The sequence below is a fragment of the Benincasa hispida genome, chromosome 11 (assembly GCF_009727055.1).
Source record: "Benincasa hispida cultivar B227 chromosome 11, ASM972705v1, whole genome shotgun sequence".
NCBI classification, from domain to species: domain Eukaryota; kingdom Viridiplantae; phylum Streptophyta; class Magnoliopsida; order Cucurbitales; family Cucurbitaceae; genus Benincasa; species Benincasa hispida.
The window spans coordinates 5861306-5888039 of NC_052359.1; the positions used below are offsets into that span (position 1 = coordinate 5861306).

General features: G+C 34.7%; 1 protein-coding gene across 1 annotated transcript in view; it reads right to left on the reverse strand.

Moving 5' to 3' along the window:
• LOC120090268 (replication protein A 70 kDa DNA-binding subunit C-like) overlaps nucleotides 1-19963 on the reverse strand; it is a gene marked incomplete at its 5' end in the record, with an annotated part of 21962 nt that extends 1999 nt beyond the window's left edge. The window contains 2 exons of the mRNA XM_039047835.1: nucleotides 15669-15672; nucleotides 19955-19963. Coding sequence (XP_038903763.1) covers nucleotides 15669-15672; nucleotides 19955-19963 — 13 coding nt within the window. The remainder of the gene's footprint in view (nucleotides 1-15668; nucleotides 15673-19954) is intronic.
• Nucleotides 19964-26734: the final 6771 nt, after the last annotated feature.

Genomic DNA, 26734 nt, shown 5'->3' on the forward strand with positions numbered 1-26734 from the left:
ATCAACATTCGTTAACTAACGGGTCATTCCACTATAGTCCTGTAGTTGCACTCCCCTCACTATAGATATATTTGTGTCCATTTGATACAACCATGATTAGTAAGCTAATCCTTCACAAGTTGTTCGTAATCTCGGCTGGGTCATAAAAACCGTTTTACCCCCAAGACTACATCTTATTCCTTAAGTTCCACTGATTCTCTAATGAACAATTCGTTTAAGGTCCTACCTATAAACAGAACCCCTCTCGGGCCAATGAGAGGGTGGGGCCCCTTGTTCAAGACCTGGATTCAGTACTAAAGGGAACAACCTATCTACTATCTCTATAACGGGTAGGAGTGAATTCCATCATGCACCCTATGTTCCTAGCTATTCACTTGATCTTACCATTGAAATGGGAGGCTTATTGGGTCAGTGATAATGAACTGCCCTCACCTATGCAGATCTAAGGATAATTCCGAGTGAACAGGAGTTCATAGTTAGCTCAGGATTAAGATTAAGTTACCTAGGCCATCAATTAACGAAATACTCAGTTTTATACATTAAACGGCATTTAGAACGTAAAAGTGACTATTTCATGGTTCAGTCTTATGTAAACTCTTTACATAGGATGCCCCCATTTTCATGTCTCCACATGAACGGTTTAGGATCACATTGTTTGTACTAACTACAAAATGGGCTACATCCATAGTGTCCCCAGAATAAGGCACCCAACCTTATTCATATACTATAGACCATTTTGACTATATATATTTGAACTTGATCCACATTTATGTCACTACATAAAGTTCAAATTTAAACTTAATAGCTTCGTAACTTTAGTTTATTGGATTCATGAATATAGAATTTAAATTTACTAAAGATTTTCAATAACTGCTTTATTGAACAAGAATATGATATTACAAACTACGAGTTTTAGAACATAAAATCCAACAAGGTAAATGACTATAAATCCTTCATCAATTTTTTTTGTCCAAAAAGTATAATCTTCTTTACTATTCGTTTCCCAATTCAATCCTTAATCAATCTTATTCCTAAAAAGTTAACCTTGTTAGGTTTTATGTCCTAAAACTCGTGGTTTGTAAACAATAAAACTTATTCTAAAAATTCAATAAATTGTTATTAAATATATGTATTGCTTATGAGAAATCCAATAAACCTAAAAAGTCCCTTGACTATTACTTGAATACTTGAACTTTATGTGGAGAAATAAAAGTGGATCAGGTTCGAGTAAATTGTCAAAATGATCTATAGTATATGAATAAGATTGGGTGCCTTATTCTGGTAACACTATTGGATGTGGCCTACTCTGTAGTTATTACAAAGAGTTGTAAAGTGCTACAAATGATGTGATGCTAATTCGTACATGTTATGACATGAGGAGTGGGGGCGTCCCTGTGCAAAAGGGTTTATACAAGATTGGACCACGAAACCAGTCACTCTTACTTTAAAACGTTGTTTACTGTTTAAGACTGACCATTTCAAAGCGATGATCTAGGTAACTTGACTTTAATCCTAAGCTAACTATGAACTCCTAATTTAATTCGAGATTATCCTCATATTTGCATAGGTGAGGGTTGGCTCAATAGCACCGGCTCAATAAACTTCCATTTTAGGGGTAAGATCAAATAGATAGCTGGGGACATAGGGTGCTAGAAGGAATTCACTCTTACCCACTGTTAGGAATAGTAAAGAGGTTGTTCCCTTAAATGCTGACTTCGGATCTTGAACAAGGGGCCCCAACCTCTCATTGGCTCGAGAGGGACTCAGTTATTTGATTGGATCACAAAATCAATTGTTCATTAGAGATTTAGTGGGACTTAATAAATAAGAAGGTAATCTCATGGGCAAAACAGACATTTGACCCAACCGTTATTACAAACAATCTGTGAAGGGTTAACTTACTAATCATGGTTATATCGAGTGGACATAATATATCTATAGTGAGGGGAGTTCAACTATGGGTTTTAGTGGAGTGGCCCATTAGTTAACAAATGGAGGTAAATTTGATGTAATGAGTTTAGCCAATTAATCTCGGATCGGTGGAGCCCATGTTCTATAGGTCCGCGAGGTCCCCTAATAGCTCGTAATATGATTAGCTTTAGAGTAAAGCGTGATAAGTTAATTTGAAACGTTCAAATTAGAATTAAAGGAATTAGTAATTATATGAGATATAATTACACGTTTAATTTTAAGAATTAAACATAATTGGAGAATTAATATTCAAATATGATTTAAATATATGAAGGTAGATTTGTGTAAAATTAATTTAATATTTGATATTAAATTAATTAGAATTGTTTAAATAATTATTTATTAATTTTATTAGAAAAATGTATTTTGTAAAATTAATTATATTTTCAATTTTATAAAACAAATTGATTTTTGAAATCAATTGAAAAATTGAAAAGTTAAAAAACCACAAATTGGATTCGTTGGATTTTTCCATTCATCTTGAAAGTAGCTCACACAAACTCATTTCTTTGGTTTCAATAACTTCAAACATGAGCTGCATCTCATGTAACCATCTTCTTTGCATGATAGTCTACAATATATTGAGAAGATTGGTGCAAATTTGAGGCATGCAATCAGTAGAATTTTGGCTGAAAAATTCGTGGTGAAGAAGGTGTTCTTCAAGTGGGTTATTGTTGTGAGTTCTTCTCCAAGTTCCCTTCATTCAAGCTTATTTTGAGTCCCACAACTCAATCTAGAGCTCCAAGAGAATAGTATGGAAGACCTTGAGGTGGTCTACAATAAGATTGGGAGAAATTTGTAGCTAGAATTAAGCTTTGAAGTAGTTCTACAAAGGTATGACTTAAACCCACTTGTTTCTGTAAGAGTATGCTTTAGTTTCTACCAAAATTAATGAATTAGAGTGCTTAATGAACCTTGTAGCTTCCAACAAACCTTCTTTAATGGAAATACTCTATTTACAGGACTCCTATTGGAATCATCTCCAACTAAGGGTGGAAATGGTTTGATTCGATTTGGTTCGATTCAGTGGTCAAACCGAACTGAAATGAATTTTTTAATATGTGGAACCGAACAGAACCGCATATATGTGGTTCGGTTCGGTTTCAAATTTGGTTTTGGCATTTTTAAAAAATCTATGTTATGTTTTTTTCAATTAAAAAACGGTTCGGTTCGATTCAGTTTTGTTCTTTAAATTAAAAATGGTTCGGTTTTAAATTCGATTTTACTCTTTTTTTAAATATATAAATAAATATATATATATATTAGTTAAAAACGGTTTGGTTCGGTTTCAAATTCAGTTTTCAAAATTGAAACCGAATCGAACTGATTTAATTCGGTTTCAAAATTTCTTCAAACTGGATCGAACCGCATTTTTCGGTTTCACTGAGTATTCGGTTCTGTTCGATTCGATTTTTAGAAATGGTTCGGATTTTGCGGTTTAATTACCACCCCTATCTCCAATCGTTTGAGTTTTTTGAAAAGTATAGGAAAGTGATCTTTTTTTGTTACCTCTTTGAGTTTTCTGAAATCTATACAAATTCTCCAATCGTTTTGTACTCTCATTGGAATCATCTCACCTTTTTCATTTTTTTACAATGGTCACTCCGGTTTTTTTCGATACCACATGTATCAGACTTACCCTTGCGCTATCTGGGACTGGGTATATTATTTTGGCTTCAAGGAGCTTGAGGATTTCCTTGTGAGCAATTTCTTTCATGGTTGGATTTAGTCTTCTTTCAGGTTGAACTGTTGCCTTGGCTCTGTCCTCTAGAACAATTATGTGCATGAAAAAGGAAGAGCTTATCCTCTTGATATCATCCAAAGTCCCTTGTAGTTCTTCAATGTTTCTACTAGTGAGCATTCTTGAGAAGACGTGAGTTCTCTAGATATGATCACTAGAAAGGCTTTCTCTTCTCTAGGAAAATATATTTGAGGTGTGAAGAGAGAGCTTTAAGCTCGATCCCTTGTACCTAAGATTCAACAACATCATTATTAGAAGAATTATCATTCAAATCAAAATCATTAGAAGTAAACAAAGAGTCAATTGAAGAGTCATCATCATCAAGATCAATGGAGGGGGTAACCAAACGATCCAAATTTTCATCAATAGAAAAGAACAATTCATCAAACATATCACATGTATCTATGGAGCAAAGAGACAAATACTCCTCTGAAAATTTCATGGCATCATAAATGTTGAAAGACTTTACCTCTCCATCAAATTCTACTGATAAAGAACCTTTATCTACATCAATTCTAGTTTTTGTTGTTTTCATGAAGGGTCTACCAAGTAAAATATTAGAAGAAGTAGAGTATGGTTTATCCATTTTCAAAATATAAAAATCAACTGAAAAGATTAATTCACCAACTCTTAACAAAATATCTACTATGCCTAGGGTGGAATATTAAACCTATCGGCTAGTTGTATGCAAACATTTGTTTTTTGTAGGCCATTCAGTTTTAGGTCTTCATAAACATGAAAAGGCATGACATTTATTGAAGCAACTAGATCTAGCATAACATGAGTAATAATCCTTTTTCCTATCTTGCAAGGTAAAGTAAACATTCCAGGGTCTTTACACTTTTGAGGCATGTCTTTTTTCAATAAAGCAAACAAATTTTTACTCATAGTGACTCTCTCCTCCTCTTTTCCTTTTCTTTTCTTTGTACACAAACCTTTTAAGAAATTTGCATATCTAGGAATTTGTTGTATAGCATTCAGTAAATGGATATTGGTTTGTACTTTCTTAAACATTTCAATTAGTTCTAAATTGGCGTCCTCTCATTTAGGCTTAACTAGTCTACTGGGAAAAGGGGCTTTAGGTATATACGGTTCTACCCTTAAGGGAGAATAGTTACATACCTCTGGAAAGATGGAAACTTTACATACCTCTGGAAAGATGGAAACTTTACATACCTCTGGAAAGATGGAAAATTACTCAAATTCATTTTCCTTGTTTTCATGCTCATTTACCTTTTCTGGCTTCTTGGAGGTGATTAAACTGGGTTAACACCTTAAAAAGAGGAAGAAAATTTCTTACCACTTCTGAGAGTGATTGCCCTTACATTTGCATGTTTCGATTGAGCAAGGAGCTTGCTGTTTTACTCTCAAGTTTACTTACCACAATTGTAAGTTGCATTATTTGTGTGCTCAAGTTTGAGAAGCCCTGTCTAGTCTCTTGTCGAAAGGATTTGGTGTCTTACTGAAGTTGTTTTGTTTCTTGTTGAAATTGGATATTGTTCTTTTGAAAATTGTGGAGTTCCTGTTGAAATTTTAGGGAGTGGTTAGCAAGGGATTTCACTACATCCTCGAGAGACATACCTAAGAAGCTTGAAGAAGATTGGTTCTGGTTATCGTATTGCCCTTGAGATCCCCATTTGAAATTGGGATGATCTCACCACCATTGGTTATAAGTTTGCTTGTAGGGGTCGTACTTCCTCTGAAATCCTCCAATGGCATTGATTTAGGCTTACGGACAAGCCTCAGATGTATGTCCGGCTAATCCACACACTCCGCATGCTTCGACTTGAGGAAGGCCTCCTTGGGCAACCTGAGTAAAAAAGGAAAAGCTAGATTAGATATTTGTGTCTTTAGCTCACTTACTTCACTAGATTGAGAAACAATGTGATCAACAGTCCTTGTCCCAAAATTTTGAGAGTTCTCCGCCATGGTTGATATGAGTTGGCCTTCTTCTGTTGGTGTTTTGTCTACTAAAGCTTCTCCGATAACCACACCAATGTTGCTCCTCTTCGATGGAAGTAAACCTGAGTAAAAATATTGAATTAGATACTGTTAAGATATTTGGTGATGTGAAAAAGAAGCACACAACTGTTGGTATCTTTCCCAGTATTCATACAAAGATTCTCCAACACTTTGCTTAATTTCATATATTTCTTTTCTTATGTTATGAGCTTTAGATACTGGAAAGAGTTTTTCTAAAAATTTCTTCTTCAAACCACTCCAAGAAGTGATGGATCCCGCCGCAAGTAGTACAACTAATATTTGACCACATCCTTCAAAGAAAAATGAAAGGCCCTAAGATTAAGTTGTTCTTGAGTTACCCCATGCGAGCGCATTCCATCACATACTAGATGAAACTCTTTCATCTGTTTGTATGGGTCTTCGTCGGGTTGCCCTCTGAAAGTAGGTAGGAGATGAACAAGCCCCGGTTTGAGCTCAAATGGGACAGTCGTCTCTAGATACACGATGCACAAAGGTTGTTGATTATAGTTTGGCTCCGCTAGTTCTCGCAAGGTTTGTTCCCTTGTTTCGCCTATGTTGTATGGTTAAGGTTGTTCTTCTTCTTGATGTTAGTTCAACTCTTCAAGTTCTTCTTGTTCTCTTTTTTCTCTTTCCCTTCGTAATCTCCTTTCCTCAAGGTTTATATCTACAACAAAATCACAAAGAAGACACCGAGAGGAGTGGGTCATGTATAAAAGGAAATAAAATGACACATACTATTTTTGAGTTTATATTTCTTCTTCTTCTCCTTATTATTGTTGTTGTTGTTGTTGTTGTTATTGTTATTATTATTATTATTCTTAAAAGAAATTCAAAATTCTAAAAGGTCAATTGCATGGTTACCCGACAACGACGCCAATTTTTTCAGTGCTAAAAATAGGTGTCGTTAGTTCTATCTAACCCAAACAAATGAAATTTATAAGACTCAAGCTACAACTAAAACTACTACGTAGTAATAGTGGAGTAAGAGGTCGATCCCAAGGGAACCTTTATAAATTGACCAAAAATGAACTTTGAATTCGAAAATATAACAATTGGGCCGCCGGAAGGGGGGGGGTTTTGTAATTGATAGGAAAATTTTAGTAATGAGAGAAATGAGAGAGAATATGAAAGAAATTACGCAATAAATTCAATGGAAAAAGAATCTTGGGGATTTTATGTTGATTAACCTAATTCCATCATTGATTTAAATGAATTCATTCAATTTATTTGTTCCATAGTTCATTAAGGCTAGGCCTCAATGCCCTAATTCGCCAATTAACCAATTAGCTCTAATTTAATTCTTAATTGCTTCCTAAATAAATTTCACAATCAATCCTTTAATGCATTAATTTCTTAGATTTTCTTAACTATGACATTCTTAAAATTAAGAAGATTAAAATCAAGATTGATTAATTTGAATGTCCTAAACTAGAAATTTTTTTTCAAGGAATTAGGAAAAAGTCCAAAATCTCATTCAAGATTACTAGTTCTTGCAACCTAATTACAAATTTGCTTAGAGCTATGTAATTTTGCATGCAAAAATCTATAAAAGTTGAGTTGTCAATTCAATTTTTAAAAGATTTTATTCAAATTTCAGTAAGAACATTCAAGAACAACAAATTGTAAGAAGAAAATTAAAGAAAAGCCTCAAGAATTGATTAATCAAACATAATCCCCAAGAAAGAAATTACCCACTTATGATTTGGAAAAATCTTCAAGCAATCTATTGAATTCAGGATTAAAATGTACAAAAATTGAACAAAATTGACAGAATCTCCCTAAAAAAATATAGAGAAAAGCTCTCTAATTTCGTGCGAATCGAATTTTCTCTCTAAAAATTATGAAATTCTCCCCTTGTTGAAGTCTGAAACTGAAGCTTTTGTACTGAAGAGGGTCGCAGCGTTGCGAACCTACAAATTTGGAGGCTGACGTTGGCTTGCACAGGCGCCATGCACACACTTTTTATTTTTCCATCATTCTTCAGAGCGTTGCGATGCTGCCCTGTTTTGCTGCAAAATGGTGCTTTCTATCTTTTAGCATTGAGGCAGCATTGACCTATATTGTTTTGGGAGCGTTGCGACGCTCCAAGTATTGCTGAAATGTGTTGATTTGCTTTGGCTGAAGGGTAGACTGGTAATTTGACTTTGATCTTCTTCTTAAGTGATTCTTTTGGCTTATTTTGGCTCGATTTAGCTCCAAATTCTTTATGATGACTCTATTGATGTCGGGATTGGATTTTACCTATGAAATATACATTTTAAGCAAAGAATTGAAGTAGAATTGAGGGAATTAACATAGAAATCATGGTTTTTTTCAAGGCCTAACAAAATCGTTCTTTCCTTTTGCTTCTCCTTTATAATGCATACTTAGCATAATGTTTATCCTATTCCATTTTGTTTTAACTTGCTATTTTTGTTTCTTTAAAATGGAAAAACTGAATGCAAGGCATCCTCACGCTTCCCCTCGGGATTTGGTTCCTTTCACTTAGCACATAAAGGTTACTATCTAACTTTGCAGAACAAATCTCAACACCATTTTTGTAAATAAACACTTTATTCACATTAAAACTCAAAGTGTACGAGTGTTCTAATAAGCACTTTACAAAAATCAAGCTCTTGTTTGAATCAAGAACTACATAAACATTCTCTAATAAAAGATAAGATTTCCCCATTGCCATAAGTTCGAAGCAAAACGCAGCAAAAAGGAGCTTTCTGGACCGCAACATCACAACGTTGTTATCGAAACGTTGCAACGCTAGAGGACCAGGCGAGATGGATAACATCCCTAGCGCTGCAATGGTACCCCTCAAGCTTCAATCTTCACAAGCGCGCACGAGGAGTTTGATGGTCGTGAGTTCAAGCCTCCTCTCCGGTGTTTGCAACAAATTTTCTTTTTTTTTTTGTGTAATTTTATTTATTATTATTTATTTAATTAATATAAATTAGTTATATTCATTTAATTAATTTTTTAGGGTGCCAAAATTTGGTCCAATTTTTGCTATTTATTTTTATTTATTATGCATTGGATGTATGTTTAAATTAATGTTTGAATTTATATTACATAATGTATGTCATATAGATTCAAAATCCCACCTTAGGATAAACACGTTCATGCATCATATTTAATATAAATGTTATATTACTTATAATAACATGAATTTACTAGCATGCCCATAATCATAATATAAGTGTTATATTATTTTGATGTGTAATTAATTAAGCATGTTCATGCATCATATACAGTTATACTTATTATAATGTATGGTGAAATGATGAATATGTTTGTTTAATTTTCATGGATGAAAAATATAAATGTTATATTTTTCTAATGAAAATGAACCTTGCATTGAGCATATCACTACTTAGATAAATATAATCGTTATATTTGATCAACGTCATTAGATGCAAATTATAGGTTTTAATATGACATTAAAATATAAGTGTTATATGTTTAATGAGATAGATTAAAATCTATAACCAAGAGTTGCATGCAAACATAAGTTCAAATTATTTTTAAATGGTTTAAAATTAATTCTCCTAGACTTATGTTGGAAGTATTTCTAATGAGATTAGAAATATGTTAATCTTTTACTTTGTTTTAACAGGATTAAAATGATTTCCATTAAAAGATTAAATTTATAAAATAAGTGCCCATAAGGGACCTTTGTCTAAGGAACGTTCTATCTAGGTGGGGGTATTTAAGCTGACGGAAACGTAACACCTTCACTTGGGAACTGACATGGAAGGTGAATTGGGCAAATATTTTATAAGCATGCAACAGATGATTGATTTTATTAAAGAGTTTAATAAATTAAATGAAGTATTGTTAAAAATTCAATATAGATGTTATATTGAGTAAATTAAGAAAGACTTAGATAGATTAATTTGTCGGAATTTAACTAAGTATGATAAAACCCTAAAATAATAGAGTACTTTAGTGGGAGAAATTTGGTATATGGGATATATCAAATTTTAGCTCTCATGTCCCTGAAAGTTCACACCATGAGATCCATGCTCGACTTTGTGTTACCCTAGGTGCAACCTTCCTTCGAAAAATGTTTGCATGGGTCAATACCAAGGTGAATAGGGAAAGTATTCATAGTAAGTAGGAGAAGGACACATCTCAACATATCCTACGGTCTCCTCCATTAGGTTGCACCGTGAGATTCCTATGGTTCGCCTGCGTGTTGTCCTGAAGCGACCATCCCTTTGAAGGACCTGACTATAGGATTCAGAACAATGCAAACTCCAGTAATGGATAGGGTTTCTTAGGTTATTTTTCAACAATTTTATTTTTTGTAATGGGTTAAGAAAAATATAACTAAAATGGTCGATTGTTCGTTATTCGTTTCAGCATGTCTTCCACAATCATTTCCTTGCTTAAGAACGAAAAACTAACTGGTGAAAACTATGCAACATGGAAATCTAACTTAAATACGATTCTAGTTATAGATGATCTATCTAACCTGAAACAAACAATATTTATAAAGCTCGAACCATGACCTAACTAACTCGTAGTTAAAGTGGAAGCAAGAGGTCGATCCGTAGGGAAATGTTATTTAATCTTTTCTTTGACCAAGCTTAACTATGAAAGCTATAAAATGGGGGTTTTTGATTAAAACAAGAAACATGCTAAAAATCAAAAGATAAAGGATAGTTGTAATCAAGTTTAGAAAAATCTTGCTTCTAATTCAAGTTAGACATTCATTGCAATTCTCATCATTGAATTCTATAAATTTAATTCACAATTCGATTAAGCACGCAACTATTTACTTAATCTAGATTAAACTAGTCTCTACAAAGGTGGACAACTAGCATAACCTAGTCAAGAAAGCGTTATAATCAACGATCAAGGTAGGATAGCTCTAACCCTAATTTATCTACATGCTTCTATCTCGAATGGGTTCCTTAGCGGTTATATAGAAGAGGAAACACGCACATTAAGTTCTAGGATTCAATTGCGTCGATTAATTGTTAAGATAACTTTCAATTAACCTAATTTTCTCTAAATCTAGTACTTAGTGCGTCCTAGGATAGCCATTCAACACACATAATTCAACACACAATCACTGTTGCTTCTTGGAGATCTTGGCTAGACATTCTATCGAACACATTAACAGCAACGTATTCAATCATGAGTAAATGTGACAAAACCAAGCATTTGGGCTAAACATGCTCAAGTTATAGATCATTCAACATGCTTCAAGAATGCTCAAATTCAGATTGCAAATGATAAAGAAAAGTAGCAAACTCAAAAGAATTTACAAGAAATCTTTAAATAGAAACAAGATTGAATTGCTTCATAAATCTATAGACAAATTCAAGAAGAATTACAAGTTATTGATTAAAAATAAAAAAGAAATTAAAATCTAACCTAGGTAGGAAACAAAATTATCGTAGAGACTAATTGATAGAGAGAGAAATTTCAGCTAGAAATTGTGCTTCCTCCTCTTAGCAAAAATGAAAGAAATCTATTTATAGTTGTAGGAGTGTTGAGATGCATCGTTGATGCTTGGTTGTGTGAGGCGTGCGCGCGGGATGAATCGCGTCAAAATCCGAAAAGGAAAAACGAACGCATCAAGTTTTCTGTAGTTTAAAAGTGATTTTTCTATTTCATACTCGGTCCTCGATGCTCAATGGTTAATATTTGATGCTTGATGACTCGATGGCCCTTTTAGTAATTACTCGATGACTTTGACAACCTTACTCGATGCTTTATGGCCTTAACTTGATGCTTGGTTACTCAACAACTTTACTCAATTGTACTCTATAGTATTCTACTAAATACTCGATGGAATTTGATGGTACTCGATGGCATTTTGGTGTTTACTCGATTCTCTTCAATTTGTTGATTTTCTTGGTTATTTTGGATCCTTTTGGCACAATTTTATCGTAATGACTCTTAAATGCCTCAAGGACCCTTTTACCTACAAAATTAGCATTTAAAGCAAATAATCAACACAATTTTGGGGGAATTAATATAGGAAATATACATTCTTTAAAGACCTAACAATTATCTACAGTTAATGTTCTCCAATCCCCACTTGTAATGCATCCCAAGTATTAAAGTGTGCTTATGACTGCTGGACGAAGGCCAATGACAAGACTCAAGTTTATATCTTGGCAAGTCTGTCGACGTTCTTACCAAGAAATATGAGGTTATGGTCACTGCATGTCAAATCATGGTCCCTCTAGGAGATGTTTGGACAATCGTTCTTTCAGATCCAGCATGAGACCCTCAAATACGTTTATAATGTGCACATGAAGGAAGGCTAATCAATGAGAGAACACGTTCTCAACCTAACGATCCACTTCAATGTAGCTGAAACAAACAGCATGGTCTTCTGAAGAGTTTCCTTCAATTTCGTAGCAATGCAAATATGAATAAAATAGAGTACACCATAACTACCCTCCTAAATGAGTTACAAACTTATCAATCTCTTATGAAAAATAAGGGACCGGTAGAAGGAGAGGCAAATGTTACTCATTCCAAGAAGTTTTAGAAAGGTTCCTCTGGAACTAAGTTTGTTCCCTTATCTTCTAGTTCTAAGACGATCTAGAAAAGGAAAGCAGGGAAGGGGAAGGCTCCCTTGCTAGGAAAGACAAGGACAAGGCCAAGGTGGCCGACAAGGGCAAATGCTTCCACTGCAATATGGATGGTCACTGGCAACACAATTGTCCCAAGTAAGCCGAGAAGAAGAAAGAGAAGGAAGGTAAATATGATTTACTGGTCTTAGAAACTTGTTTAGTGAAAAATGACCATAATTCTGGATACTTGATTCGGGAGCCGCTAATCATGTTTTTACAGAAAATTAGTTCCTTCCAGCAGCTCGAGAAGTGTGAAAAGACGCTCAAGGTTGGAACAAGAGATGCCATTTCAGCTCATGCAGTGGGAGCTGCTAAGTTATTTTTTAGAAATAGATACTTAATTTTGGAAAATTTTTATATAGTTCCCAAAATTAAGAGGAACCTTATGTCTATTTCTTGTTTAATTAATCAATCATATTCTTTTTCTTTTTCATTCAATGAAACGTTTATTATGAAAAATGGTGTCACAATTTGTTCACTTAAACTAGAAGACAACTTATATGTGTTAAGACCAACTAGATCGAAAGCACTTTTAAATCATTAGATGTTTAAAACTACGAATACTCAAACCAAAAGGCAAAGAATTTCTCTAAGTAACAATAATACGTATCTTTGGCATTTAAGATTAGTCCACATAAATCTCGATAGGATTGGGAGACTGGTAAATAATGGACTTCTAATCGAGTTAGAAGATGATTCATTACCTCCATGTGAATCCTGTTTTGAAGGAAAAATGACTAAAAGACCTTATAGTGGAAAATGTTATAGAGCCAAAGAGTCATTAAAGCTCATACATTCTGATCTTTATGGTCCAATGAATATACAAGCTCGATGAGGGTACGAATACTTCATCTCTTTCATAGATGATTATTTGAGGTATGGTTACTTATACCTAATGGGACATAAGTTTGAAGCCTTTGAAAAGTTCAAAGAGTATAAGGCTGGAGTTGAAAACCTGTTAGGTAAAACAATTAAAACACTTCAATCTGATCGGGATGGAAAGTACATCGATTTAGAATTCTAGGACTATATGATAGAACATGAAATTCAATCCCAACTTTCAGCACCTGGTACACCTCCGCATAGTGGTGTATCAGAAAGGAGAAATAGAACTTTGTTAAACATGGTTCATTTTATGATGAGATATGCTCAATTGCTTAGCACGTTTTTGGGGTATGTAGTAAAGACTGCAGTTCATATCTTGAATAATGTTCCCTCGAAAAGTGTTTCTGAAATTCCTTTTGAGTTATAAAGGGGGCATAAACCTAGTTTATGTTACTTTAGAATATGGGGTTCTCTTGCACATGTGTTAATGACAAATCCTAAGAAGTTGGAACCTCGTTCAAGGTTAAGAAGTTGGAACCTCATTCAAGGTTATGCCAATTTGTTGGTTACCCTAAGGAAATAAGATGTGGTCTATTCTACGACCCTCAAGAAAACAAGTTGTTTGTATCAACAAACGCTACATTCTTGGAGGAAGATCACATGAGAGATCATAAACCATTGAGCTAATTAGTATAAAATGAAGCTACTGAAGAATTAACATGGGTTGTTGATGCAGCTGGTCCTTAATCAAGAGTTAATGAAAAAGTCAACACTTCAAGTCAGTCTCGTTCTTCTTAATTGTTGAGAGTGCCTCGATGCAGTGGGAGGGTTATATCACAACCTGACCGTTACTTGGGTTTAACTGAAACTTAAGTTTTCATGCCAGATGATAGCGTTGAGGATCCACTGTCCTATAAACAGGCAATGAATGACACAGACAAGGATCAATGGGTCAAAGTCATGAACCTCAAAATGGAGTCTATTTACTTCAATTCAGTATGAGAACTTATAGATCTAACTAAAAGGGTTAAACCTGTATGGTGTAAATGGATCTATAAAAGAAAGAGAGATGTTGTTGGGAAGGTACAGACCTAAACTTTTAGCAAAGGGTTATATCGAGAGGGAAGAGGTTGACTATGACGAAACTTTTTTTCCCTATTTCTATGCTTAAGTATATAAGAATTCTCTTATCCATAGCCTTATATTATGACTATGAGATATGACAAACGGATATCAAGACTGCCTTTCTGAATGGAAATCTTGAAGAGAGCATCTTTATGTCTCAGCCCTAAGGGTTTGTAGCCCAATATCAGGAGAAAAAAGTTTTCAAGTTGAATCGGTCCATTTATGGGTTGAAGCAGACATCCAGATCTTGGAATATTAGATTTGATATCGTGATCAAATATTTTGGTTTTGATCAAAACATTCATGAACCTTGTGCCTACAAGAGAATCATCAATGGTAAAGTAGCTTTCTTAGTACTTTATGTGGACAATATCTTACTCATTGGGAATGATGTAAGGTACCTCACCAATACTAAAAATTGGATGGCAGCCCAATTCCAAATGAAAGATTGAGAGAGGCGTAGTACGTATTTGAGATCTAAATTATTAGGGATCATAAGAACAGAATGCTGACTTTGTCTCAAACAACTTATATGGACAAAATGTTGACTCAATATTCGATGTAGAACTCTAAGAAGGATTTATTACCTTTCAGGCATGGGGTTCACTTGTCTACAGAATAGTGTCCTAAGACACCTCAAGAAGTTGAAGATATGAGACATATTCCCTATCTCAACTGTGGGTAGCTTAACGTATGTTATGCTCTGACTAAGCCAGACATTTGTTATATAGTGAGAATAGTCAGTAGGTACCAGTTCAATTCAGGGTTAGACCACTGGACTGCGATTAAGAATATCCTCAAGTATCTTAGGAGAACGAGGGACTACAAGCTGGTGTTTGGGTTTAATGATTTGATCCTTACGGGATACACTGACTCTGATTTCAAAACTGACAAGAATTTTAGGAAATTCACGTCAAGATCAGTGTTTACCTTGAACGGGTAGCTATAGTATAATGCAACATCAAGCAAGGATGCATTGCAGATTCCACTATGGAGGCTGAGTATGTAGCTACTTATGAAGCGGCAAAGGAAGTAGTTTGGCTCAGGAAGTTCCTAAGTGATTTGGAAGTGGTTCCAAACATGGACTTGTCTATCCAATAAAAATTGTCAATCCATTTACAAAGGCAATATCGACTAAAGTATTTAAGAGTCATCTAAAGAATCTAGGTCTATGAGACATATATATTGTATAATCTAGGGCAAGTGGGAGATGTGTAATGGGTATATGGATGCCCTGGTATATTGTATTTATTTACCACTCCCATTGTTTTGGATAGTGATATTATGTACATCCCGCGGACTGTTTTAGTTCAAATGGGAGTTTGTTGGGTTTTATGCCGTAAAACTCGTAAATAGTAAATCAAAATAATTTACCATCATCAATAAAGAGTTATCGATGTTATTTCAATAAATTTTATTGATTGTGTTGTATTCTATTTTGTCTCAATAACCTTAAATCCAATAAACTAATATCCTAGTCTGTCTTATGAGTCCTGAATAGTATGTGGAGACTGTTGGATCGACACCAGAACGCAGCGGAAGAAAAAAGATCCATAAGCATTCTAATTCATTAATTTTGGTTGAAAAGAAACATGCTAAAATCAGAGTATAATAGGTTTTATGAACATACCTTGGCCAAACCAACAAAATCTCCATTTCCAGCTGCAAAATCCTCTAAATCCTTATGTAGACCACCACAAGATCTTTCCTACTATCTTCTTGGTGCTTTAGATTGAGTTGTGGGACTCAAAATATGCTAGAATCAAAGGGAATATGGAGAAAGCTCACTGAACCAACCCATTGAAGAACACCTTCTTCATCCGAATTTTTACAGGCAAAGATTCAATCGGTTCATCATCCCTTTCTTAACTCCAATCTCTTCGATATATTGCAGACTATCATGCAAAAAGATGTACTGCATGGGATGCAGCTCATTCTTGAAGTAAATCAAAGAAGAGGTGGTGGGTTCCTTATGAGTAACTTTGAAGATGACTTGAAAAACCTATTTTTTTCAAGTTTGTGTGATTTTTCAATTTTCAAAAATCCAAAAATTAATTTTAAAATCAATTTTACTTCTAAAATCAAAATTTATTAATTTTACAAGTTAATTTCATAAATTAATTTTCTAGTAAAATTGATAAATAATTATTTAAACAATTTAAATAATTCTAATTAATTTAAGATCCAATATTAAATTAATTTTTACACAAATTCATCTTCATATATTTAAATCATATTTAAATATATTTTCTCCAATTTCATTTTATTCTAATTTGAATGTTTCAAATTAACTTATCACGCTACTTTAGAACTATTCCATTTCCGAGCTAGTAGGGGGACCTCATGGACCTACAGATCATGGGCTCCAATGATCCTAGATTAATCGGCTAAATTCATTAGCCCGATCTAACCCCCATTCGTTAACTAATGGGTCACTCCACTAAAACCCATAGTTGAACTCCCTTCACTATAGATATAGTATGTCCACTTGATATAACCATGATTAATAAGTTAACCCTTCACAGGTTGTTCATAATAACGCCTAGGTCAAATCTCTATTTTACCCTCGAAATTACCTTTTGTTCCTTAAGTCCCCATTGATCCCCTAATGAACAATTGTTTTATGATCCAATCATAAAACAGAGTCCCTCTCATACCAAATGAGAGGGCGGGATCCCTTGTTCAAGCTCTAGAATCAGCACTTAAGGGAACAACCTCTCTACTATCCCTAAAGTGGGTAGGAGTGAATTCACTCTTGCACCCTATGTCCCCAGTTATCTATCCAGTCTTACCCCTGAAATGGCAGTCATATTGAGTTGGCGCTGTTGAGCCAACCCTCACCTATGCAAATCTAAGGGCAATCCCAAATAAACAGGAGTTCATAGTTAGCTCAGGATTAAGGTCAAGTTACCAGGTCATCACTTTGAAATAGTCAATCTTAAACAGTAAACAGCGTATAAAGTAAGAGTGACTCATTTCGTGGTCCTATCTTGTATAAACTCTTTTGCACAAGGATACCCCCACTCCTCATTTCCAACATGAACGAATTAGGATCACTTCGTTTGTAGCACTTTACAACTTCCTCTAATAACTACAGAGCAGGTCGTATCCAATAGTATTACCTGAATAAGGTACCCAATCTTATCCACGTACTATAGATCATTTTGACTTTTTACTCGAACCTGATCTACCTTTATGTCTCCACATAAAGTTCAAGTACTCATCCAATAGTCAAGGGACATTTAGGTTTATTGGGTTTCTATTCAAGTAATAGATCTATTCCATAACACCTTTATTGAATTTTTAGAATAAGCTCCATTGTTTACATACCACAAGTTTTAGGACATAAAACCCAACAGAGACATACAGGGATCAGTGTTCAAGATACAACCTAAAGGGTCTATAGTATAGGGAGAAAGTTGGGTACCTTATGCTGGTGATACTATGGATACTTCCCACTTTGTAGTTGATACAAATGCAATGATCCATCGCACCATGTAGGTGATATGCGAGTAGATGTATCCTATTCAATGAGTTTGTATAAGACCAGATTGCGAAATAGTAACCACTAGATGTAACACCATTAACTAGTTAGGTTTCAATTTTAGTAGGATGACCTAAACAACTTAGTCTTAATTCTGAGTGTATTATAAACTTCTGTTCACGAGGGATTGTCCTTTGATTTGTATGCATGAGAGTGGCCAATTCACCAACTCAATAAGTCTACCATTTTAGGGACAAGACGGGGTGGGAGCTGGGAACATAATATTACAAGATGGAGTTCACTCCTTCCCGACTTTAAGGTAAGTAGATGAGTGTTTTCTTAAATAATGTCTCCGGGACTTTAACAAAGGGCCTTACTCTCTCACTGGTCCGAGAGGGTTTTTGTTTAATGGTTGGACCATAAAAAGGTTGTTCATCAGAGGGGAACTATTAATTAATGATACAGAGGTAACCCAAGGGTAAAATGGTAATTTTACCTAATTGGTGTTACAAAGACTCGTGAAATACTAACTTGCTGTTATTGGTGGATACAGAAATATATCTACTGTAAGAATAGTACAACTGTGGGTCTTTAGTGGAGTGGACCAAACAGTTAATGAATATTGATTAATTTGGTTGATGAGTTTAATAAATTAATCTCATATCGTTGGAGCCTCTGATCTATAGGTCCACAAGGTTTGGTTAGTTACAATTGGATGTATCCCATTGAAAAAACTTTACGAACAATAAAACAATCTGTACGGAACAAGGCACGCCCTAAGGGATCTATAGTAGAAGTATATGTAATGAATGAATCATGGAACTTTTGTTCACGAATATGAGCAACTACAAAACTCATTCAAAGAATCCATAGTAGATTTGCACAAATATTACAAGAGTTGTAACAACCCTGAGCAAACACGTGCCAACCCACCTAGTTGGCTTTAAGAATAGATTAGAAGATTGGCATTTTTTGTGTGACCATTTTTCAAGTGAAGAATTTCAGGTTATAATAATTAGGGATGTCTAGTTAGATACTATCATTTACTTCATTTACTATTATGGAGTATCTTTTTAATTTTTTTTATTTGAATATAGGTTATTTTAGAGACCAGTAGAAAAAAAAGTGAGAAATTACCATTCGACCACGTAGGTGGGTCGAAGTCGTTCTTGCAAATTCAATCTGAGTTGCAGGAAAAACAAGGTCGAGAAGTAGGATACGTTGACTTATTTAAAGAAACACACTCTAAAAGTCGTAAATTTGTGAATCAAGCAGTTGAGGATGCACATGTAATCAATTTGTTTTATTTTCATTTTGTTTTTAATTTGTAAGTCCAGTCACTCGTACTTACACAACTTAAATAATATGTGCAGAATCAAATGTTAAAATTACAATCGAACCCCACTTCAAAAGGTTCCTAACCATTAATAGGGGATGAAATTTGTGAGACAGTTTTGGGTAGACGATTCGGTCACGTAAAAGGCCTATGTTGGCGCCTTAAACCTACGTCAAGGAGAGGTAGTAGCTCATCGAGTTCATCATCTACTTTTTTTTTTCTAAATGAACCCAATTAAACTTTTTTTTTATAAATACACTTTTTTTTTTATAGAGGGGGGTGAATAGGATTTAATTAAACTTTTTTTTTTCTAAATGAACCCAATTAAACTAATTAATACACTTTTTATAAATAATAAGAAAAATTCAATTTATGCAACAAATAAGATGACAAAAATGTGATAATTTAATTCTATCAAATTTTAGCAAATAAATAAGAACAAACTAAAACATACAATAAATTGCTTAAATTAATTGTAAAAAATAAAAAGGAAAGAGTTAGAGAAGAAGACACCGTAACTTTTATAGTGGTTTGGTCAAACTCGACCTACTCTACTCCCAAGCGCCTCTTGGGAATTTGAATAAAATCTTTCCGACTCTTTCCACGGATTAGAGCCCAACCATTACACATCGCTCTTTTTACAGGTTCAAGAGCAAACCCGATCCTTTCCACGGTTTAGGATCAAACCGTTACAAATGTTGGAATTTTTGAAGAACACAATACAACTCTCACTAGAATGGATTTACAAGTTTAAGCACTCAACAAATTTTATCCTCACAATACAGTAAACTCTCTCAAAAATAAGATGAAAAAAATTTGGAACTTAGAGAGAGCAATAATGGAACTTTTGAGTTTTGAAGAATTATGAAATGTAAAATTTGTGTTGTTTAAAAATTTGAGAGGAGATGGTTATATAGAGATGGAAAATTTTTAGAAACCACAATTAATTTGGACCATTGGATTTTGGAAAAGAAAAATCAATGGTGGAGATTTTAAACTAAACTAGTCGTTAGATACAAACAAAATATAATATTAAATTCATTTTCTTTTTAAATTCGTTCTTTTTAAAGTCAATCCAAAAATTTTTTAAAAAAATATACCATGTGTAAAAAACTAGCCGTTAGACACTAACATAAAATAATATTAGACTTATTTTTCTTTTAATTCATTTTCTTTTTAAATTCATTTCTTTTTTATTTCAATTTTTTATTTTTAAATCAATCCAAAAATCAAAAGTCCATCATATGTTAATTCTTAATGATCCACCATTCAAACCAATATGTTACCACATGTCTACATGCAAATGGTCTGGTTATGCTACATTATCCACCACAGTATTTTCTCTATAGACTTGTTTCGATCATATAGTCTTCATTTTAGCTCCGATTTGAGTGATTCAAGAGGTTGTTGGAATCGTTGTTTCCGAGCTCTACGCTATGGATATATTAAAACACTAAGATTTTCAGTAATTAAAAAATAGAGTTTGTCATCATCAAAAATATTGATTAATTAATTAATTAAAATTAATTAATTTGAGAATTAAGGGCTAAAAAGCCAACAATCTCCCTGATGACAAACCATTCAAGAAAAATAGCTTGAAATACATGTAAACTATATGTAGCACATAATAAAATTCAACATATCACCATAAGATCATTCTTGAAATTCACTCAAAAAAATAATTCTCACCCTAATTAATACAATCAAAATCATAACAAATTTATAGCATATTTTTTCTTAAAATTCTCCCCCTTTGGAATCATCAAAAAGAATAATTAAGAAAAATTTAGAATTACATAATGTTTCCCTTAAAAACATGAACATAAATTTAGCACAACTTCCCCTAAGAAATTAACACATCTTTCCATATCTCCTCTTATCAAATGCCTTCTAAAAGATTTTAACAAGTAAAATTATAAAATCAAGAAGCATCACAATGAATAATACCGAGCTCAAGCCTATTTTTGCAAAAGTTTTCTTCATTCAAAGGCTTGGTGAAAATATCCGCTAAGTGATTATTAGAACCTACAAATTCAAGAGTAATATTATCATTTTGCACAATGCTCTCTAATAAAGTGATGCCTAATATCAATATGCTTAGTCCTAGAATGATGTATAGGATTTTTAGTCAAATTAATAGCACTAGTATTATCACAAAATATAGGCACATTATCAAACTTTAATCCCAAAATCACAAAGGATTTGTTTCATCCAAAGAATTTGAGCACAACAACTAGCAACTGCGATATATTCGCTTCGGTAGTGGATAAGGCAACCGAATTTTGCTTTTTACTAAACCAAAAAACTAAGGAACTACCAAGAAATTGACAAGTCCACTAGTACTCTTACGGTCAAGTAAACTACCCGAAAATCACAATTTGAATATCCTACCAAATTAAATTCAACATTTCTAGGATACCATAAGCCTAAATCAATAGTACCAAGCAAATATTTAAAAATTCTTTTAACGGCATGTAAATGTGATTTCTTAGGACAAGATTTGAAATCTAGTACAAAGACATACACTAAACATAATATCGGGTCTACTAGCGGTTAAATAAAGTAAAGATCCAATCATACCTCTATAAGTTTTTATATCCACACATTTACCTTTTTCCTTTGCACATTTCTTTTATCATAGATTTTTGTCTTCTAAAATATCTCCCTTATTTTAAATCAAAAAAATCATATTGTCCTTTTTCTTCAATATCAAAAACTAAACCAATTCTTTGTCGAATATTTTTTATTTTTATTTTTTAAAAAAATTATACATATTATATATATATACTCATCTAACTCACAATGTAACTAATTTTTTCCTTTTGTATGTTTCTTTTATCATAGGTTTTTTTTTCCCCTAAAATATCTCCCCTGTTTTTAATCATAAAATCATATTGTTATTTTTTTCAATATATAAACTAAACCAATTTTTTGTCAATTTTTTTATTTGTTTGTTTATATTATATATATATATAATATATATATATATATATATTATATGCGTTATTTTTTGTAAAAAACATGAAAAAAAAAACTTAAGTTATTTTAACCTATCAGCATTACACGCCCTCCCCATCTCTTTCTTTGTGCCGATGGCTTCCTTAAAGTAATAGAGTAAAAAGTGAAGACAAACCAATCACATTTAAAGTAGAAGAGTGGAAGAAATTATAGTTGCAATGATAGATTCAAAGACAGTGATCTATTCATGCCAGCACCATTACTGGGGTTGAGGTCTATGATGGAGCCTATCTTATTAGAGGAGTTGAGATTGAAGAACATGGAACTCGAGTGATACTAGTGGCTTCGAACGAGCAATCAAGCCAATGGAGAATGAGCCAAATCGAAGCTGGTGGTGAATATTTGGTAGAAGGGAGGGAGCCATGCCCGACGAAGCAATGGATGAAGACAGAATCGAAGTCGAAGATGTTTGCCACTGTTGGTGGAAGAGCCGATTTCAGAGAGAAAAATGGCGATGACTGTAAGACCCTAACACTAAATCTAAAGTGGGAGGTTAAATAGAGAAGAAAAATCCTAAGTAAGGATATTGGAGCAAAGGAAAGAAAACATAAAAAATTATCCAAAAAGGTGACTAAAAATCTAAAACGGCTATGAAAGTCTTAAAACATGTTGGACGCAAGAAGGCATGGAGGATGGAAAGCAAGAAAACTTGAAAAAAGGCTAAGGGTTGCATACAACCAATGCAAAGGCATACATGAGCCATGCGGACACGGGCAGGAAGCATGCGTCGAGTGAGACTGCTAGGCGCATAGGCCATGCATTGAGGACAAGCGCACAGGTCGTGCGTCAAGCACGCAGCCCATGCGTCGATGGTGTATGCCGAGCGCATAGCCCATGCATCGATGGTATATGCTGAGCGCCCTGCCTATGCGTCGAACAGGCAAGCGGGCAAGCCATCCTATACGTCGAAGCGCTGCCGAGTCTGCCAAGCAACATGCGTCGATGTGCTATTCCAAGCGCACACCCATGTTGCGAGGCACGCCCATGTGGCGAGACATGCCCACGCGGCCGAGAGTGCCTATGCGGCCAAACGTGCAAGTGCCTAGGCAACAACATCATGCGTCGATGGTCAGCACCATGTGTCCATGCTTAGTAGGCCGAGCAAGCATACCTAGCAAGCATGCGTCAAGGGTGAGCGGTCACCCTATGCGTTGGTGTTGGCCAACTCATGCGTTGGCTAAGTGGGACTTTGATGAAGGAAAGTTGAGTTGCTATGCGCTAAGGATAAAGGGTAAGGCTAATTGATGGAAAACTTCAAGGGAGGATGCCAATGGTATACGAGCATAAGTCTTAAACAATTTAAGTAGAAGAAATATGTTAAAGTATTTAAGTGATTTAGGTGGCAAAAGAGAGGATCACAAAAAATTCTAGTAGAAGGTGGACAAAGGAGATTTCTGCAATTGAAGTCTTATCCCCTCAAGCAGGAGATGAGTGAAGGAGATTTCATGCAAAAAAGGAGATTTTGGCTGGCAAGCTGAAATGAGAACAACTCAAGGCTAGGCTGGGTAGGCTGAGTGTTGGCAGCTCCAAGTGGAACAAATAGGAGTTGAGTTGTCATCATGGGGTGAATTTGAAATAGCTATAAATAGAGGGGTTGGACAGGAGGAATTTATTCATACAATCACTTAAATTGTGTGTTGAGAGCATATTTAGAGGGCGACATTTTAGTTATTAGGCTATCAAGTTGATTGGAGATCAAAAGAAACAAGGTTGCGGTGGTGAGGCATTAAGTTAGCCGGATGCACAGCCAGCCCACACTCTGCGCGCACGCAGCGCTGCATCCGTCTATTTCGTGCCCACCTCGCTCGACGCATCCCGCACGCTAGCCCAGCACAGCTGCCTTCCCCGTACGACACATCACGCCCAGTGCAACGCACGCCCAAACGCGTCAGTCCCCTGTGCGGTACAACACGCCCACTCTGCCTACTGCCAATGCCCAACTGCCTACCACAGTCCAAATAACCTCTAAAGAGGCTAATTTTAGTATTTTTGGCTAAATTGGAGGAGGGTAAGCTAGTGTTTTTCATTATATAATAGTATTTTGGCTAGTTTGATATTATTTATTGATATAACAAATATTAATTGAGGAATTTCCATTGATATGGAGGAATTCTCAAGAAGGTATTCTCAAGGTGATTTTAGTAGAAAAACTTGCTAACGGTGAGTGTTTACTTAGTTTTATGCGTTGATATGTGGATAAATGCATATGTAAGTGCCAAATGGATGCTTATGATATTATGTTGTTTGCCATGATATTGTTTGTGAATTGCTATGGAAACTGAGATTATACCCAGATTACATAAGTTAGCATGCTTAATAAAAGGTGCTTGCGGGAAAATATAGTCGGCTTCGGTCGGCGGGAAATAATAGTCGGTGACGACCGGTAGGAAATATAGTCAAGTACCTAAGCATGACTAGGGGAAAAGAATTTTCGATGTGCACATTGGCGGGAGAAGTGGGTTATAGGAAAGTTTCAATAAAATTGTTATGTGATTGATAATGTGTCCATAATATGAGCATGCCACGTATAGCATGGAACTGGAGGATGCTAATTGAATGAATGTACACATGATCATGCATAGATTATACTGGAATTATGGTTATGTGATTGCTTTCCCAAAAATATGTTTAGCAAAGTGATTCTTATTCTAAAAGAACCACTCACTGGACTTAGTAGCTCACACTCTTCCAAATGTTTTCTTATATCCCCTCCCCCCCCAGGTAGCAAAGCGGAGCGTTCAAGAAGGAGTCTACTAACCACCAACACACCAAAACTTGGTAAATTCTCAGGGCACGACTTGGATCATGTAATAAAGAATATAGGAAATTGAACTATGTGTATGAAAATTAGATAGAGTGTTGTAAACATGTTGAAGTCTTTAATAGATAAGGGGGGAAATGTTGAATTTAAATATTGTCTTAGAATACTACTGGTGTACCCTCACGCTTCCTTCCAGGTCTTGGGGAGTTAAGGCTAGGGAGGGGGTGTGACAATGACTTGGTTGGAGAAAAGGTCGATGAGCTCGGCCAAGAGAAACACTGATAATCTGTAGATGTTTGTTTTAATTATAGTATAATTACTAATATTTCTTAATAAATCAATTGTAATCTCATTTATATGGTGATAACTTGAAGAAATACAAGTTATTCGTGTTGTCTTTCTTAGAATATGCGATGAAAAGTAGGAAGAAGATGCACCAATCACGAGTAAATTTATGAAATCAACCAAGCCCGCGCTAGGGTATTCAAAAGACACCCCCTGACCGCATTTCATATGCAAAGTATGCCAAAGTCTGTATTTTGCAAGTAACTACAGGAGACATCGCATGCATTAATCCCTCAAAGAATATATGGTAGACGTATGCCTCGAGAACACTGAAATTGTACCAGCATATACTTTGATAAATCTTCTGAGCATTGACCATGATGCAACATTGACATTCTCACCTACCATGATAAATGACAACAACAGATCAGAGCGAGAATCCTAATGTAGAACAGCACGTGGCTCTATAAATAGAGCCTCAATATCGGGAGATAAAAGAGCATAAGAATTGGAGAGAACAATCTACTTTCACTTTCCACCCTTTTCCAGCATCGAAAGTTCATCGGAGAAAGAGTCGGAGAGGGCTCACGCCATATTGCCTCACTATACACAAGCTAGCAGCCTTCACAATCATCTGTTGATAACAAGAGATTGTTATCAGTCGTGCATCCATTTCATTTCATTGTTATTAACGTGTAGTAGTACATGCTTATCTAAGATATTAGGCAACTTGCATTCATAATTGCCCACTTTCTTAATATTATTATCATGTTCATCTCTATCTCATTTCACATATATTCTTTCGCTATTAACTCCACCATGAATCACTAAATTTCATAGGGTGAGAGGGGAAGGTTACTGTCATGAATTAAATCATACCTTGGGACTCTATCGTGTTTACTTAACATATTATTGAAGAAACACTTACCTGTGAAAACAGAGACAAATATTATAATCAACGTCTCGAGAGAGAAATGGTTGTAGATTTCATTAAGTGAAGCAAGAAGTATTTCTAAAGATAGAAGCAGCCTTGCGTTCTTTAGTACTTCCATTTGTGCATCATAGAAATATGACAAGCAAGGATAGCTACCAAGAGGTATGCGTCAATGAGACGTATGAACTATGATAGATTCCTTAGTGAGATTTAATAAGTCAGTAGTTACCTTCCCTCGAGCCCTGTCATTTTCCATACATTTTCCCCATTAAGTCTACTGTGTTATCCATCATCACACTCACAACTTTCAAGCTATTTCTGGTCATTTAGGTTATCATTATAGCATCTCATTTAGTATTGACGCAATCGGAGAAAAATCATCTTTTCATTGCATGAATCACAATTATTCAGATCAATCACCTCAAATCCCTGAGTTTAAACATAGGTTTCCCTAAGATACTCGAAATTAGGTTTCACTCAGCCTATGTCCGAGAAAACTTGTGACTAATGTATGTTCATTACATTTGAGCACATAAGACTCAAAATCATACTATATCTGAATTCTGAAATCATCGCATCTTTTATAGATAACATATGGCTAAGGTAGTTTAGACTTCCATAAATTCGTTTATTTTTTATTTTTTTATTCATTTTTCCATTTTTACGAACAAAATGTTAATTTGC